This window comes from Balaenoptera acutorostrata, chromosome 3 (genome assembly GCF_949987535.1).
Source record: "Balaenoptera acutorostrata chromosome 3, mBalAcu1.1, whole genome shotgun sequence".
Lineage (NCBI taxonomy): Eukaryota > Metazoa > Chordata > Mammalia > Artiodactyla > Balaenopteridae > Balaenoptera > Balaenoptera acutorostrata.
The window spans coordinates 155,523,021-155,539,534 of NC_080066.1; the positions used below are offsets into that span (position 1 = coordinate 155,523,021).

The 16,514-nt window shown below is 45.2% G+C and overlaps 1 protein-coding gene across 3 annotated transcripts in view; it reads right to left on the reverse strand.

Annotated features, from left to right (window-relative positions):
* Nucleotides 1-16,514, reverse strand: part of POMT2 (protein O-mannosyltransferase 2) — a 48,266-nt gene that overhangs the window by 13,698 nt on the left and 18,054 nt on the right. For all 3 annotated transcript variants that reach the window (XM_007184528.3, XM_057543064.1, XM_028167086.2), the window contains 6 exons: nt 15,610-15,769; nt 14,139-14,245; nt 13,259-13,341; nt 11,085-11,194; nt 7,089-7,155; nt 270-339 (listed from right to left, as the gene is read on the reverse strand). In XM_007184528.3, coding sequence (XP_007184590.3) covers nt 270-339; nt 7,089-7,155; nt 11,085-11,194; nt 13,259-13,341; nt 14,139-14,245; nt 15,610-15,769 — 597 coding nt within the window. The remainder of the gene's footprint in view (nt 1-269; nt 340-7,088; nt 7,156-11,084; nt 11,195-13,258; nt 13,342-14,138; nt 14,246-15,609; nt 15,770-16,514) is intronic.

The following is a 16,514-nucleotide window of genomic DNA, read 5'->3' on the forward strand; positions in this document are numbered from 1 at the left end:
AAAGGCAGCCCCTTAAGAAGAAGCTTTGGGCAACTCAATTTTTTTCTTTCTTCCCCCTAGGAAAAGGGCAGTTGAAAGGTACCTTCAACATCCAAAGCTTCCCAAAGCCAAAATAGGCAAAGTAATCATTCCCCCATTCTAGCACAGCAGCCTTGTTCCATTTACTAGAGCCTCATCCACATTTGACTTCTGTTTATTTCCAGCTTAAAAGAGCTCTGTACCTTTGATGCTCATGCCACTCATTTATCCCAAACAGCAAATTTACTTACTCTTTGTGTTCTAGTCGAATGATGTCTCCATGTCTTACAAACTCCACTGGGAGTGAAGGGTCTAGGAGATCTGTCAAGAAGAAACAAGCATTGATGTCTGAAACCGTTCACTCATTAAGCTAGCATTAATCAAGGGCCTACCGGTAAAGAGTAATAGTACAACGTGGTATGCGCATGAGGTACTGACAGAGTGCTGTGGGACCAAAGCGAACTGTCTCAGAGGATGAGGGAAGGGTGTCCCAGAGATAATGACTGAAAAGACTCTCAAAGGAGAGGGAGAACTTGTCAGGTGAACAAGTGGGGAAAAGCCACAGAGATATGAAAGAGCAAAACTCATCTGAATCAGTGGCAAATGAATTCACTTGGTTAGGGAGGGTGGGCAGGAAGGAGAGTGGGAATAGGTGAGGGTGTGGACAAGTGGGGCCAGACTGTGTATGCCAGGCTAGGAAATGTGGCCTTTATCTGACAAGCACTGAAGCCCCCACTAGAGGATTTTTAAGCTGGGAAGCTAAATAATAAGATTTTCCTTTTAGAAGTAAAAATATAGTCTTCCAAATATTAATGCCATGCAAAAGACCATTTGCCCAGCTCTCTTCAAAAGGACAAATCACTGGCTCTCAAGAGAATTAGAGAACTCAACTGCAGAAATGCCCATTCCTGCACTGCCTTCTAAGGTCTCTTAAGAAGAATAATCAGGACTTCCCTGGTGGCGCAGTGGTTAAGAATCCGCCTGCCAATGCAGGGGACGCAGGTTTGATCCCTGGTCCGGGAAGATCCCACATGCCACGGAGCAACTAAGCCCGTGCACCACAACTACTGAGCCTGCGCTCTAGAGCACACGAGCCACAACCACTGAGCCTGCAAGCTGCAACTACTGAGCCTGCGTGCCACAACTACTGAAGCCCACGCTCCCTAGAGTCCGTGCGCCACAACAAAAGAAGCCACTGCAATGAGAAGCCCATGCACCGCAACCAAGAGTAGCCCCTGCTCGCCGCAACTAGAGAAAGCCTGCGCGCAGCAATGAAGACCCAACACAGCCAAAAATAAATTAATAAATTTATTAAAAAAAAGAACAAGAAGAAGAATCAGCAAGATGACAAATCAAATAAGTCAAAGGGGAGGGAAGTTTTACTTAATATGGATCTGTGGGGGAGGGGCACTTAAGGCCATCAAGAACACAAAGACCTTTGTCTAGACAGTTCCCACTTCCCAGAATGCCTGTAGTGATCTGCCTTCACACGAATCCTTAGTCACCGGAGTGATATGCAGCCACCTTAACCTGGAAGCCACAGTGGAATAACAGAACAGGGACATTCAAAGACTTGGTCTGTGCCCACGTGACTTTAGAAGGAAAGCTGGTCTTCCCTCAGAACCCCTCATTGCAATAGACCACTTATGTTTGGCCTGTTGAATCAAAACACAATCTATAACAGTACTATAAGGGACAGAAATAGATCCTGCCCAATGGTGTCATAATTTATATTACCGAGGAGTAGGATGCAAAGACAGTGGTCATGTAGGCCACGTTTCAAGCCTAAAAACCATGGCAATAAGGGGAGGTGGGGAAAGGAACAGAGAAGGTAAATTTAGATGAGCAGCTGCCCACTTCCCCACAAAGGCCAGGAGCAGCTGACTCGAGACAGGCTGAGCCAGGTGGTGTTTGCTGAGGAGAGAACACCTGTGGCATAAAACAATCAGAAGGTGAGCGGGAGATGCCCTCTGTTCTGTTCTCTTCTCGGCTGCAGCAAAAGGCACAGTCTGCAGGTAGTCAGCTGTCTGACCAAAAAAACAGAAGATCCAGACATAGCCCTTGTCACAAAGCCCTCCGAGCCCGATAGATGTGCTTCAGAGCAGCTTCACGCTAGCCTGTCAGAGGCAGATGTGCAGGCATTGAGGGAGGTCCCAGGCACCAGCCTAGACGAGCCCAGTCACAGGGCTGGCAGGCCCGCAGATCTCCAACAGACTGGCCCAGGCCTGGGATGACCAGTGGGCAGCAGCCCTCTATCACATCCAGACAACCTGAGCTGTACCACATGCTGGGGTCTGCAAGACTTGGTGTGCTCTAAATCAGAAATGAAAGCAGCCACAGTGTGCCCCAGGCACATGTCCAGGTAACCTCTTCTGGATTAAGTCTGAGCCTCAGCTGTCTGAGTCCCATATATATGCTGTCTACAAGAGACCCACTTCAGACCTACAGACACATACAGACTGAAAGTGAAGGGATGGAAAAAGATATTCCATGCAAATGGAAATCAGAAGAAAGCTGGAGTAGCAATACTCATATCAGATAAAATAGACTTTAAAATAAAGAATGTTACAAGAGACAAGGAAGGACACTACATAATGATCAAGGGATCAATCTAAGAAGAAGATATAACAATTATGAATATATATGCATGCAACATAGGAGCACCTCAATACATAAGGAAACTGCTAACAGCTATAAAAGAGGAAATCGACAGTAACACGATAATAGTGGGGGACTTTAACACCTCACTTACACCAATGGACAGATCATCCAAACAGAAAATTAATAAGGAAACACAAGCTTTAAATGACACAATAGACCAGATAGATTTAATTGATATTTATAGGACATTCCATCCAAAAACAGCACATTACACTCTCTTATCAAGAGCACACGGATAGCACACATCTCAAGGATAGATCACATCTTGGGTCACAAATCAAGCCTCAGTAAATTTAAGAAAATTGAAATCATATCAAGCATCTTTTCTGACCACAATGCTATGAGATTAGAAATCCATTACAGGGAAAAAAACGTAAAAAATGCAAACACATGGAGGCTAAACAGTATGTTACTAAATAACCAAGAGATCACTGAAGAAATCAAAGAGGAAATCAAAAAATACCTAGAGACAAATGACAACGAAAAGACTAAGATCCAAAACCAATGGGATGCAGCAAAAGCAGTTCTAAGAGGGAAGTTTATAGCAATACAAGCCTACCTGAAGAAACAAGAAAAATCTCAAATAAACAATCTAACCTTACACCTAAAGAAACTAGAGAAAGAAGAAGAAAACAGAACCCAAAGTTAGTAGAAGGAAAGAAATAAAGATCAGAGCAGAAATAAATGAAATAGAAACAAAGAAAACAATAGCAAAGATCAATAAAACTAAAAGCTGGTTCTTTGAGAAGATAAACAAAATTGATAAACCATTAGCCAGACTCATCAAGAAAAAGAGGGGGGGCTTCCCTGGTGGCGCAGTGGTTGAGAGTCTGCCTGCTAATGCAGGGGACGCGGGTTCGGGCCCTGGTCTGGGAAGATCCCGCATGCCGCGGAGCGGCTGGGCCCGTGAGCCACAGCTGCTGAGCCTGTGCGTCTGGAGCCTGTGCCCCGCAACGGGAGGGGCCGCGATGGTGAAGGGCCCGCGCACCGCGATGAGGAGCGGTCCCCGCACCGCGATGGAGAGTGGCCCCCACTTGCCGTAACCAGAGAAAGCCCTCGCACGAACCGAAGACCCAACACAGCCAAAAATAAATAAATAAATAAATAAAAGTAGCTATAAAAAAAAAAAAAAAATTAAAAAAAAAAAAAAAAATTAAAAAAAAAAAAAAAAATTAAAAAAAAATAAAAAATAAAAAAAAAAAAGATGTGAAAAAAAAAAAGTTTCCATAAAAAAAAAAAAAAAAAAAAAAAAAAAAAAAAAGAAAAAGAGGGAGAGGACTCAAATCAATAAAATTAGAAATGAAAAAGGAGAAGCTACAACAGACACCACAGAAATACAAAGCATCCTAAGAGGCTACTACAAGCAACTCTATGCCTATAAAATGGACAATGTGGAAGAAATGGACAAATTCTTAGAAACATATAACCTTCCAAGACTGAACCAGGAAGAAATAGAAAATATGAACAGACCAATCACAAGTAATGAAATTGAAACTGTGATTAAAAATCTTCCAACAAACAAAAGTCCAGGACCAGATGCCTTCACAGGCGAATTCTATCAAACATTTAGAGAAGAGCTAACACTCATCCTTCTCAAACTCTTCCAAAAAATTGTGGAGGAAGGAACACTCCCAAACTCATTCTATGAGGCCACCATCACCCTGATACCAAAACCAGACAAAGATACTACAAAAAAAGAAAATTACAGTCCAGTATCACTCATGAATATGATGCAAAAATCCTCAACAAAATACTAGCAAATGGAATCCAACAACACATTGAAAGGATCATACACCATGATCAAGCGGGATTTATCCCAGGGATGCAAGGATTCTTCAATATACTCAAATCAATCAATGTGATACACCATATTAACAAACTGAAGGAGAAAAACCATATGATCATCTCAATAGATGCAGAAAAAGCTTTTGACAAAATTCAACAGCCTTTTATGATAAAAAACTCTCCAGAAAGTGGGCATAGAGGGAACCTACCTCAACATAATAAAGGCCACATACAACAAACCCACAGCAAACATCATTCTCAATGGTGAAAAGCTGAAAGCATTTCCTCTAAGATCAGGAACAAGACAAGGATGTCCACTCTCACCACTATTATTCAACATGGTCTTGGAAGTCCTAGCCACGGCAATCAGAGAAGAAAAAGAAATAAAAGGAATACAAATTGGAAAAGAAGAAGTAAAACTGTCACTGTTTGCAGGTGACATGGTACTATACATAGAGAATCCTAAAGATGCCACCAGAAAACTACTAGAGCTAATCAATGAATTTGGTAAAGTTGCAGGATACAAAATTAATGCACAGAAATCTCTTGCATTTCTATACACTAATGATGAAAAATCTGAAAGAGAAATTAAGGAAACACTCCCATTTACCATTGCAACAAAAAGAATAAAATACCTAGGAATAAACCTACCTAGGGAGACACAAGACCTGTATGCAGAAAACTATAAGACACTGATGAAAGAAATTAAAGATGATACAAACAGATGGAGAGATATATACCATGTTCTTGGGTTGGAAGAATCAATATTGTGAAAATGACTATACTACCCAAAGCAATCTACAGATTCAATGCAATCCCTATCAAATTACCAATGGCATTTTTTACAGAACTAGAACAAAAAATCTTAAAATTTGTATGGAGACACTAAAGACCCCGAATAGCCAAAGCAATCTTGAGAAAGAAAAACATAGCTGGAGGAATCAGGCTCCTGGACTTCAGACTATACTACAAAGCTACAGTAATCAAGACAGTATGGTACTGGCACAAAACCAGAAATATAGATCAATGGAACAGGATAGAAAGCACAGAGATGAACCCACACACCTATGGTCATCTAATCTATGACAAAGGAGGCAAGGATATACAACAGAGAAAAGACAGTCTCTTCAATAAGTGGTGCTGGGAAAACTGGACAGCTACATGTAAAAGAATGAAATTAGAACACTCCCTAACACCATACACAAAAATAAACTCAAAATGGACTAGAGACCTAAATGTAAGATTGGACACTATAAAACTCTTAGAGGAAAATAGAGGAAGAACATTCTTTGACATAAATCACAGCAAGATCCTTTTTGATCCACCTCCTAGAGTAATGGAAATAAAAACAAAAATAAACAAATGGGACCTAATGAAACTTAAAAGCTTTTGCAAAGCAAAGGAAACTACAAACAAGACAAAAAGACAACCCTCAGAATGGGAGAAAATATTTGCAAACAAATCAATGGACAAAGGATTAATCTCCAAAATATATAAACAGCTCATGCAGCTCAATATTAAAAAAACAAAAAACCCAATCCAAAAATGGGCAGAAGACCTAAATAGACATTTCTCCAAAGAAGACATACAGATGGCCAAGAAGCACATGAAAAGCTGCTCAACATCACTAATTATTAGAGAAATGCAAATCAAAACTACAATGAGGTATCGCCTCACACCAGTTAGAAAGGGCATCATCAGAAAATCTACAAACAACAAATGCTGGAGAGGGTATGGAGAAAAGGGAACCCCCTTGCACAATTGGTGGGAATGTAAATTGATACAGCCACTATGGAGAACAGTATGGAGGTTCCTTAAAAAACTAAAAATAGAATTACCATATGATCCTGCAATCCCACTACTGGGAATATACCCAGAGAAAACCATAATTCAAAAAGACACATGCACCCCAATGTTCACTGCAGCACTATTTACAATAGCCAGGTCATGGAAGCAACCTAAATGCCCATCGACAGACGAATGGATAAAGAAGATGTGGTACATATATACAATGGAATATTACTCAGCCATAAAAAGGAACAAAATTGGGTCATTTGTAGAGACATGGATGGATCTAGAGACTGTCACAGAGAGTGAAGTAAGTGAGAAAGAGAAAAACAAATATCGTATATTAACCCATATATGTGGAACCTAGAAAAATGGTACAGATGAACCGGTTTGCAGGGCAGAAATTGAGACACAGACGTAGAGAACAAACGTATGGACACCAAGGGGGGAAAGCGGTGGGGGGTGGTGGTGGTGGTGGTGTGATGAATTGGGAGATTGGGATTGACATGTATACACTGATGTCTATAAAATGGATGATTAATAAGAACCTACTGTATAAATAAATAAATAAAATTAAATTTAAAAATTAAAAAGAAAAAGCTCTAAGAGTGAGATCTTATCTGTCTTGCTCACTGCTTATCCTTATGCCAACAACAGTCCTTGGAACGTAGCAGGGGCTCAATAAATAACTGTTGAAAGGATAACTGAGATCAGTAAAGATGGCAAAGAATGCTCAGGAAAGCCCATCCCAGTACCATTCTTTTAGAGGCATGAGAACTGTTAAGGAGGGCTCAGAGTAAGTAAATACAAGAAGCGCCAGTTCCCTACCGCATTACCTGAGTTTGTATTATGTTTCTTGATAATCCACAGGTTGTTGTAGTCCTTGTGCAAATAGGTGGTGACCTGGGTGGGGTGGGTGAGGGAGGAGGAGGTGGGAGGGAGAAGACAGTCACTATCACCACAGCCGGCCACAGGACAATCAATAGCAAGCCAATGTTGCTTAAGCCTTTTTCAGAATCCTCAGCCACCAACCCGAGGGGCTGTGTTTCCCGACAGGGCTCAGAAGTAGCATTTGGTGAATGCTACTTTCTCTCCTTCCTTCTGCATTTAGAGGTCTTTTCCCACAAAAGCCTTTTTGATTTGTCTCTATGTACCCCTCTGCATCCTATCTTTCAACTTCCCACCTCCTAGAGGGAGGAACCATAACACCTTGTGTAACACAGTCTCCAGCACACAAAGAGGATTTAGTGCATTTTTAAAAAGTCATCAAGACCATGTCTCAAACTTTCTAAATGAAAAATTCATGCTATGATATTTTCTAGAATATGGCCAAATATTTTCTCGAATATGGCCAAATTAAACGAAAAAAGCTCTATTAATATCTTATCCTAGAAGCCTGAAGTTTTAGACATAGCCATTTTGTATACACTGATTTTTTAAAAATTGTATGTGTGTGCGTGTGTGTACACATATGTAATGCTGCAATTAAACTACCAGCAAAAATCCTGGGAACAATATAAATGTCCAATACTAAAGGAAGAGTTACGTGCTGGTTATGTCCACAGGATAGAATATTATACAGCCGCAGAAAATGTTTCAGGGCATTTCTACCCAGCCCAGGAGAAGGCGTATAACATGCTGCTGTTGAAAATGGTTACCATTTATCACTAGACACTGCTCTAAGCACTGGACACGTCTTATCTCTAGGTTGTAGGTACTATGGTTACCCCCACCTTACTTACAAGCAAACTGAGGGCAAGTAATTCGCTGAGGTTAAGTAAAGGTCTCACAGCTTGTCAGCTGGAGAGACAGGATTCAAACGGAGGGAGCTAGCTCCAAAGCTCCCAGGATAGAGACTGCATACATACAATTATGCTAATTATGTATAAAAGCACGTAAATACCCAGAAGCAACGGAAACAAAGGCATCTCTCTCACAACGTGAGTTTTAATAACTCCAATTGGACAAAACATGACTTATTTACTTGCAAAGAGATTTGGAATTAGCGTGTAGGAAAATAATTTTGCGTGTATTATGGCTGCTTTGTTTCAATGGCTTTTGCTTTCTCAGAAACAATTAGGGATAATGGTATTAAGAACATACAAGTTAAAAGCTGTGGCAGCCATAGAGAAATTAAGTCCACACTCCTGAACAAAAGCTGCATACATCAAGTTCACCCAACTTGATTTTGCTCAAGGATGTTAAGCTTTTGTGGTGCTCGTGTGTGCACTCTGTGCTGCCATTTTGTTTTTGTTTTTGTTTTTTTACAAAAATCATTATTATTAAAATTCCTATTAGAAAAATCACTTATTTATTGTGAATACAGTCCATGGCCTCTTTTTCCCCTTGAAACATTTATTTTTACAATGGAGTTTTTTATAATATGAGGTCTCCTAGGGACACAGGTATGCTATTACAGCAGAATGTTGTACATCAAACTACGTGGATAAACATTGATCCTTGGATTATGTGTAACTTTGGGGTTTTTTTTAATACTTTTCTACACTTTCCAATTTTACTTTATAAACGTTATGCTTTAAAAACATTTAAAAATCGAGACCTAGAGTTGTTAACAAGACATTAAACGACAGGCCAGGGAGGGCTACTAGAGGTTATTTAGTGCGGTCCCCGCAATTTACAGATGAAGACACAGGCTGAGAAAGGCTCAGTGACTCAGTCAGTGACAAAGGCAGACTCTCTGTCCCTTGGCCTCATGTGCTCTCTCTAGATGACTGTCACAACTTCATGCCTCCACCCATGGGCTTCAAGTGTGTAACACTAAGACCAGCTTAATAGGGCCGTTCAGAACGTGGCTCTTCTCTCCCTTTGCACAGTATAGATGTTCCTGGTCACCACATCTGTAACTTTATCTCCTGCGTGACACCAGTAGCAAGGTATCACTATGGAAGGGCTAGCAGTACATTAGACTCTTCTGGAGAGCTTCAAACCAAAACAAAAATGCACAATGCATGGGCCCCATCCTCGATCAATTAAGTCAGAATCTCTGGGGTGGACCTCAGGCATCAGAATTCTTTAAAAGCTCTCCAGTGCACTCTAAAGCGCAGCCAGGGTTGAGAACCACTGTGCTAGAGAAAAGCGGAGAGTCAAGAATGGGAAACTGATACCAAAACCCAATACTCTGGGTCAACTTTCTAGTAAGTAAGGAAATAATAACAATAAAATATTTTGAGAAGCAAAAGTTTTTCACAAAGTAAAGATTCTGGTCATTTTGCAGGAAGAGAAACTTCACTTCAAGCTTCTCAGAGCGGCAGCCAGCCCCGAAGCCCCGACCTCCTCACTCTCCTCTCCTCGGGTCACTGCATCCGAGACCTCCGCCCTGCCCACGCCATGGAAGCCATCCTTGTCAGAGCTGCCAGGCCTCCCACGTTGCCCTTCGAAGGCCTCTTGCTCTGTGCTCCCCTTCTCCGCGGTCTCTGCAGCACCTGAACTGCTGGCGTCTCCTCCCACTGGAGGCTCCCTCTGCTCGGCACTCTCCTCGCGCCTCCCCGTCCACCCCTTCCTTCTCAGCCGCTTCTACCAGTGCCGCTCTGAGCGCCTTTAGTGCTGCCTTACCTGCCGCTGCTCCCCAGGGCTCCTCTGCTGGCCCTCTTCCCTCTGCACACCCCTTCAGGGCAATGTCACCCATCCCACTGTGTCACTGACACCTGTATGCTACACACTCACGTCTCTTTCCTGAGACAAGCCCCAGACCTAAAATACACAAAGAAAACTCATCTCCAAAGCCATGCTTCCTCCTCCATTGCTGATTATGGTGAAACAGCACTATCACACAAACACCTTGACCTCCGGACTACAGACCTGGACATGGCTCATCCCTGACATCTCTCAGTTACCAGGCCCTGACATTCAACCTGTGAAGAGTTTCCTGAATCACTTCCCACCTCTCTCCCTGTGGTCTCTGCCTCCGTTCACCACCCTTTGTCATGATTATTGCCTCTAGTCTCCTCCTCCTTCCAATCCATCATACTCCTGCTAGAGCTGTCCTTCTAAACTAGAAATCTAAGCACATCTTATCCCTTAATAAGTTTCAATGCCTCCCCAGCGTCTACTGAACAAAATTAAATCTACTGTAACACGTAAGGCCGCTCCATAATCTGGCCCCACGGACCTCTCCAACCCCCTCCTTCTCCCTCTCAGGCATCGTCCACCACAGCCACATCCACCACTCCTTAACGTGGACGCGGGCAGTGTCGCTCACTCGTTCAGATGATACTCACGGCTAATCCTCCAGCGTGCACATCACACGGATTATCTCACTTAATCCTCACAACAACCTTATGATGGAGAGAAGTACTACTTATTTTCCCCAATTTAAAGATGAGCCCACTGAAGCACAGAAAGGTTAAGGAATTTGTTCAAAGTCACACTCTAGTGGAACCAGGATTCGAACCCAGCTAAACTAGTCTGGTTCCCAGGTCTGTGTTTATAACCATTACGCTCTACCCATCATCCACTTCGTGCCAGGCACTGAGCCTTCCAGGAGCCAGCAATCAAACAGCAAAGAGACAGGAGGAAGGAAGCACTCACAATTCAATGCGAAGAGGGTTACCACACAGGCTCGTAAAGGTGCCGAGAAAGCCGCCCACACCAGACGCACCTAACCCAGGAGCAGGCAGAGGTAGGACATGGTGGTCAGAGGGGAACTCCCCAGCTGAAGCCTAAGGAAGCTGGAGTTAGGCAGAGGAAAAGGATGTTTCAAGCCGGGGAAACAGTGCGGGTAAAGGAGGGGAAGCCAGAAAGAGAACGGAGGGTTCAGTCATGGCAAGCAGCTTAGTGCTGCCGCAGCACACGCGCACAAAGGGTTCACTGACCTGCTGCTGGTGGGCGCCGATGCCCTCGGGATAGAGGTGCCCGTGCGAGTGGAGGTAGCCAACGGCCATCCGCGCGCTCTTCACGGTGATCACAGAGCCATAGGCCAGGTCTGCGGGCAGACGGCGACGGCGTGAGCTGGTGCAGCGCTAGACCTGCCCCTGACTGCAGGGGCTGCCGAAGCCACAGGCCTCCCCAACCCCTAACAGACTCCACTGGGCCCCGGACTGCCGAAAGGAAGGTGCGCGGCTGCCTTCTCACCCCAGTGGAGTCAACTCAAGAGGAGTTCACCAAATAGTCTCGCCTGTCCCCTCCCCTCCCTCCTAAGGACTTCAAAAGACTAGGAACAACTTGTCCTTCAGTCAAGGTCTATCATATACATTCCATGGAATAAAGAAGGAAGAAGCATCTTATATCTTCATCTGGAATGTTCTCCAAGATATAGTGTTACTATAGACTGTTAAGAGAGACTTTTCATATATCCTTTTGTGCCTTTTGAATCTAGTACCACATGTAGTAACTGTTCAATGGTGTTTGGGGTTTTTACTCTGAATTTAAAAAAACCAAAACCCAAACCCAGAGTAAACAGCTTACCCAAGAGCATCCATCCCCTCCCCACACAGGCCCGGCTTATGGAGGAGCCTCTTTGCCTTCTTACTGCCCCTCTTCTCCACGCCCTGCAATCTGGCTGCCCGCCATTCCCCACTCCACCGAAACAGGTCTCACTGCACCAGTGCTGGCTGCTCCTGTCTCCCTTCGTTCATTCATTTCGTCGCTAGACCGTATCGATTACATGGTGGATCCAAAGGTGGAGGAGGCCTGGCTGCAGACCTAGTGGAGCCCAGTCTTGGGGACGACGGCCTCACACACTGAGCAGCACAGGATGATCAGCAAACGCTCCAGCAAAGGTGCGACAATGTGTGACATGGTGGGAGCCCAGAGTAGGGTAGAACAAATTCTTGCCCAAAGAGTAAAAAGAGGATGGCTTGATGGAAGAGAATAGAGCTGAGCTAGGCCTTTTAAATAACGAGTAGAAATTTGCTAACCCCACCGCTCCATCCTTCTAAGTCCTCGTGCTGGTCAACACACGCAGCCCCGCACGCTGCCGACCGCAGCTGCTTCTCGATTATGCTCTGTCCCCCATCTCAACCCCACACTCCCTCACGGACTGCTCCTGAGCAGCCCCTTCCTCCTGCATCCCCAGTGGCCTGACCGCACCCTGTCGTCTTCCTCTTTCTACAGTTTCCTCACAGACCACAGCCACTGCACAGCATCGACTATCCCTTACTTGGCTAGTCCTCCTTTGAAAGCCTCAGCCCCAAGCCCACTGGCCCCGCTGCGTGGATTTCCTCAAGCATCTCAAAGCTGACTTCTCCAATGTGGAATCCAGTGTCTGCCTTTCCGAATCAACTTTTGCCTGCTTTCCTATTTTTCATTCTTTCCACACTCTGGGCAGGCCCAGAGTCTTGTCAATCTTATCTTCCAGTATTTTTCTGCATATAACCTATGCCTTAAATTTTGCCCTGTTCTTCGCTTTGATCATGCTCTTCCTTCTGCCTGATACGCCCTCTCCCCCGTCTCCCTCTGTTGAAATCTACCCATTTTTCCAGGCCTGACTCCAAGGCAACTCACTCACTCTGATCACCCCCCAACCCCCTAACAGAAGTGATCTCTTACACCTTTGATCCCCACAGCTCTGCGTTCCCTCTTTCTATACTTAACACATACGGTCACATCATGTAGAGGTCCTCTACTGCAGACTCTACTCCAGGCTCTCTACTCTGGAGGGCATCCACCTACAGCCTCCGACGTGGCTAACACTTGCTCAGTTACCTGGTGTGAATAGTGAAGGGATGCGAGTAGCAGGATACTCTGGTGGGAGCTGACCTCTAGCCCTGAAGGGCCTTGTTCCTTCACCAGATTCTCTCTGTTGGTCTTCCCACAGCCATGACGGACAAGTTATTCTTTAGGGTCAAAGAGCTCGTTGCTCAGGACGTCTTCCTCTGCATTTCCTGTGTTCCTATTCACTCTCTTGAGTGCTCGGACCAGATTTAACTGGATCTTTCTCCCACTTCGCCCATCTAAAATAACTCAGGCTGTCATATCATCTTTTCCAATTCAACTCCCAGGAATCCCTTCTGCCCTTCTACCTTTGTAAAGGACAAGAGACACTCACGTTCAGGGATGGAAGCATTGTGAAGGTTGTTTCCTGAAAGCCGGGCCTGGAAGGCAGAACTGAAGAAGCCATCACCAGGACCACTGTGGGGAAAGGCAGAGGGAAGACAGCCAAATTAATGGAGTGAAACTGTGATTTCCCAGGAGCCCTAGGAAGAGCTGTGCACAGCTGGTTTAAAAGATGTACAAGGGAGTGGCAGTGTGGTATTGTGGACAGACATGGGGGATACAGTCAGAGAAACTGGGGTCCAAATTACAACTCAGCCACTTACTAGCTAGGTGAACTCTGGAAGATACCTGGCCTTGTTCAGCCTCAATTCTTCATTTATAAATCAGGGATTTAAAAAAAAAATCAAAAGAATTATTATGGGACTTCCCTGGTGGTCCCGTGGTTAAGACCCTGTGCTTACAATGCAAGGGATGTGGGTTCGATCCCTGGTCGCGGAACTAAGATCCCACATGCCGTGTGGCACGGCCAAAATTTTTTTTAAAAAAAGAATTATTATGACTAAATGAGATAATGTATATAAAATGCTGACCACAGTTCCTGACACGTAGTCGCTACCTGTTAAATGGGAGCTGCTGCTGGTGTTATTGTTATTATTATCCTCACTCCAACTGCACATGCTTATGGTGGCCCATCCCTGTTAAGCACAAGGAACTGTGTTTAGGGATAAGGGGCAGTTTGGCTATTAGGACATTCTCTTCTTCCTTCAGGCCAGGGTACCCAAAAGATAGAACATAGGAGGAAACCAACAGGAAAAAAACCCTGGGTCCCCTCCGAGCATCCCAACCAGACCCAGGAAATCACAGGGCCCCTCCATGGGCTTAGAGGCAAGAGGAAGACCAGAAGCGAGACACTGGAAAGGCTCTGGCTGTACCTTTTATTCAGCACCATGAAGTGAACAGCGTAGGTGGCCGTGTAGAGAGCCAGCGGCAGCACTATGAGGCACAGGACGCGAGCGGTCAGGTGTTTTCCCACAGTCACCTGCAAACCAAGCCAGTGCAGGGTGCTGGGCATATGAGGCATTATTATGCTTATGCCTGACATGTGTGTTATTTGTAAGTTTTTATGTGTAAGTCATAATCAGAAACAATTGAAAAACTAATGGCTATCAAGAAAGAAAGATATGGGGAAACCCTAAGCCTTCCCATAACACCCCACCAACCAAGCACTGCAGGGGGCTGAACCTGGGCCAGCCCTCTGCTGCCTGTCCAGACCCTCACCCAGGACCCCGGGCTGCCCCCACGTTACTGCCAAGGTGTGGCCTGCATCTTCAGCATCGTCACTCATCACTCCCTCTCCATCTTAGTCACACTGACGCCCTGCACTTTCCCCATGCTTCTTGCACTGTACCAGCCCCACCCATCACACTGATAACTGCTCCTTATCTTAACTTTGGGCCTCAGCTTCCTCCTAGAAGCCTTCCTGGATTGCCCGAGACTGGGCTCGTGCTCTCCTCTGCTTTCACAGCACTTGTTGGCTGGACCATGACTTATTTTTTCTTTTCTTTCTTTCTTATTTCTCTCTCTCCATTGTCTCTAGAGGGCAGGAATCTTGTCTTAATCATCTGCATATTCTGTGTCTCACACTTAGCGGATGGTCTGTCTATATGTTCTGAATGAATAAATGAACTTGTTGAGACTTTGGTTCAGAGGTGCATTACAGCAAAGTATCAATAGTTCAGGCCTGGAGTCAGCCTCGCCTGTTTGAATCCTAGATCTACCTCTTACTACTTGTATGACTTTGGGAACGTTATTACCTCTCTAGGTCTCAATCTCCTCATTTGTCAAGAGGGTAATAACTACCTGCCTCATGGGTTTCTTATGAGGAGGAAATGAGATGATGAAGGTAAAGCATTTTGCATACTGCCTGACACAGAGTCAGCTCTTAATAAATAATATTGTAATAAACCATAAGGCCCTTACCGGCCTCCAGATCCAGAGACTCTGGGTCAGGAGAAGAAAATTTTAAGTTCAGAAAGTCAGTCCACCGATTTTACCTCAAGTCCCAGGCAGTCAGTGTCTGTCACACATTTGGCAAGAGCCCAGATGGACAGAATCCCCTGGCTGGGTTGTTTGCAAAGCATTTAAAAACAAATGCAGGAACAAATGCCAAAAGGGAATCCCAAGGATATCAGTCCATCCTCTCTCTTTATACCTCTCCAGCCTGTCAGCCATGGCCCACTCCCTGCTGCCCTGCTCCCTACAGAGGGCAGCCGGATGCAGCCCACCTCGGGCCCAGAACACAGCTGTTCTGCCACCTGCAGCAGAAGCGGAGAAAGACCACTGGCTCTGCTGAGCGAGGAGGGGGGCGAGCAAAGACATTTCTACAAGCACTTGGGTTCTCACCATTGAAAGACTGAGGTCTCCAAACAGGTGCCAAAGGTCTGAAAGGGTGTTCCACCCCACTTGCAGGATGATAAAGAGGCCAACAAACTTGACCCCCAGAGCACCAGCTAGATTAACGCCAGTCAGGCTGAGCCAGAGCCACCAGGGGGCAGAGAAGGGCCTGAAAATCAACAAGGCACAGAGTTCAGTTTGGCAGCTGGAACCAAACTCAAAGGCAAGAGCAGCAATGGGGAAGGCAGAGGTCCTCTGACTCTGGGAGGCTGCACTGTGGCCTCTCTCTTGAGGGCTCCCACCCTCAGGGACCATGCATGGCTCCGAGCAGGATGTGGTCTGTGAAACCCCTGAAACTGCAGGAAGCACAGTGTGAGAGTGAGTAGGTGATTCTTCTGAGAAGGGCCATCACTTTCCTCGCTAAGTACAGGGCTTCAAGTAAGCAAGAGGCTTATTCTTCAGTGGTGACCAATGAAATGGAAGGAAAAGGAAAATCCAGAGAAGCCTGATGGATTCAGTCAGCCCTGTCCTTTGTGCCACCTCTGGACCCTGTAAAAGCCAGCAATTACTGAGTGCCTACTATGTGTCAGGCATTGTTGCAAGCACTTTACACGTATTAACTCTTTAGCCTTCACTACAACCCCCTGAAGGCAGACCCTGTCATCAGCCTCTTCTTGCACACGAGGACTCGAGGTACAGAGAGGTTAGGTAATACAGCCAGCCAGCAGGGGAGCACAGCGCTAAGCCCAGCAGTCGGTTCCCAAGCTCGCTGCACGTAGATCACCTGGCGCTCTGAGCTGCAGTCTCCTCATCCCCTGGCTGACCCCCTGCCAGAGCAAATGCTCCTGAACAGCCAAGACCTACGTGTTCCTGTACCTCTAGCTCCTGGCACAGTACCTGGCACATAGTATGTA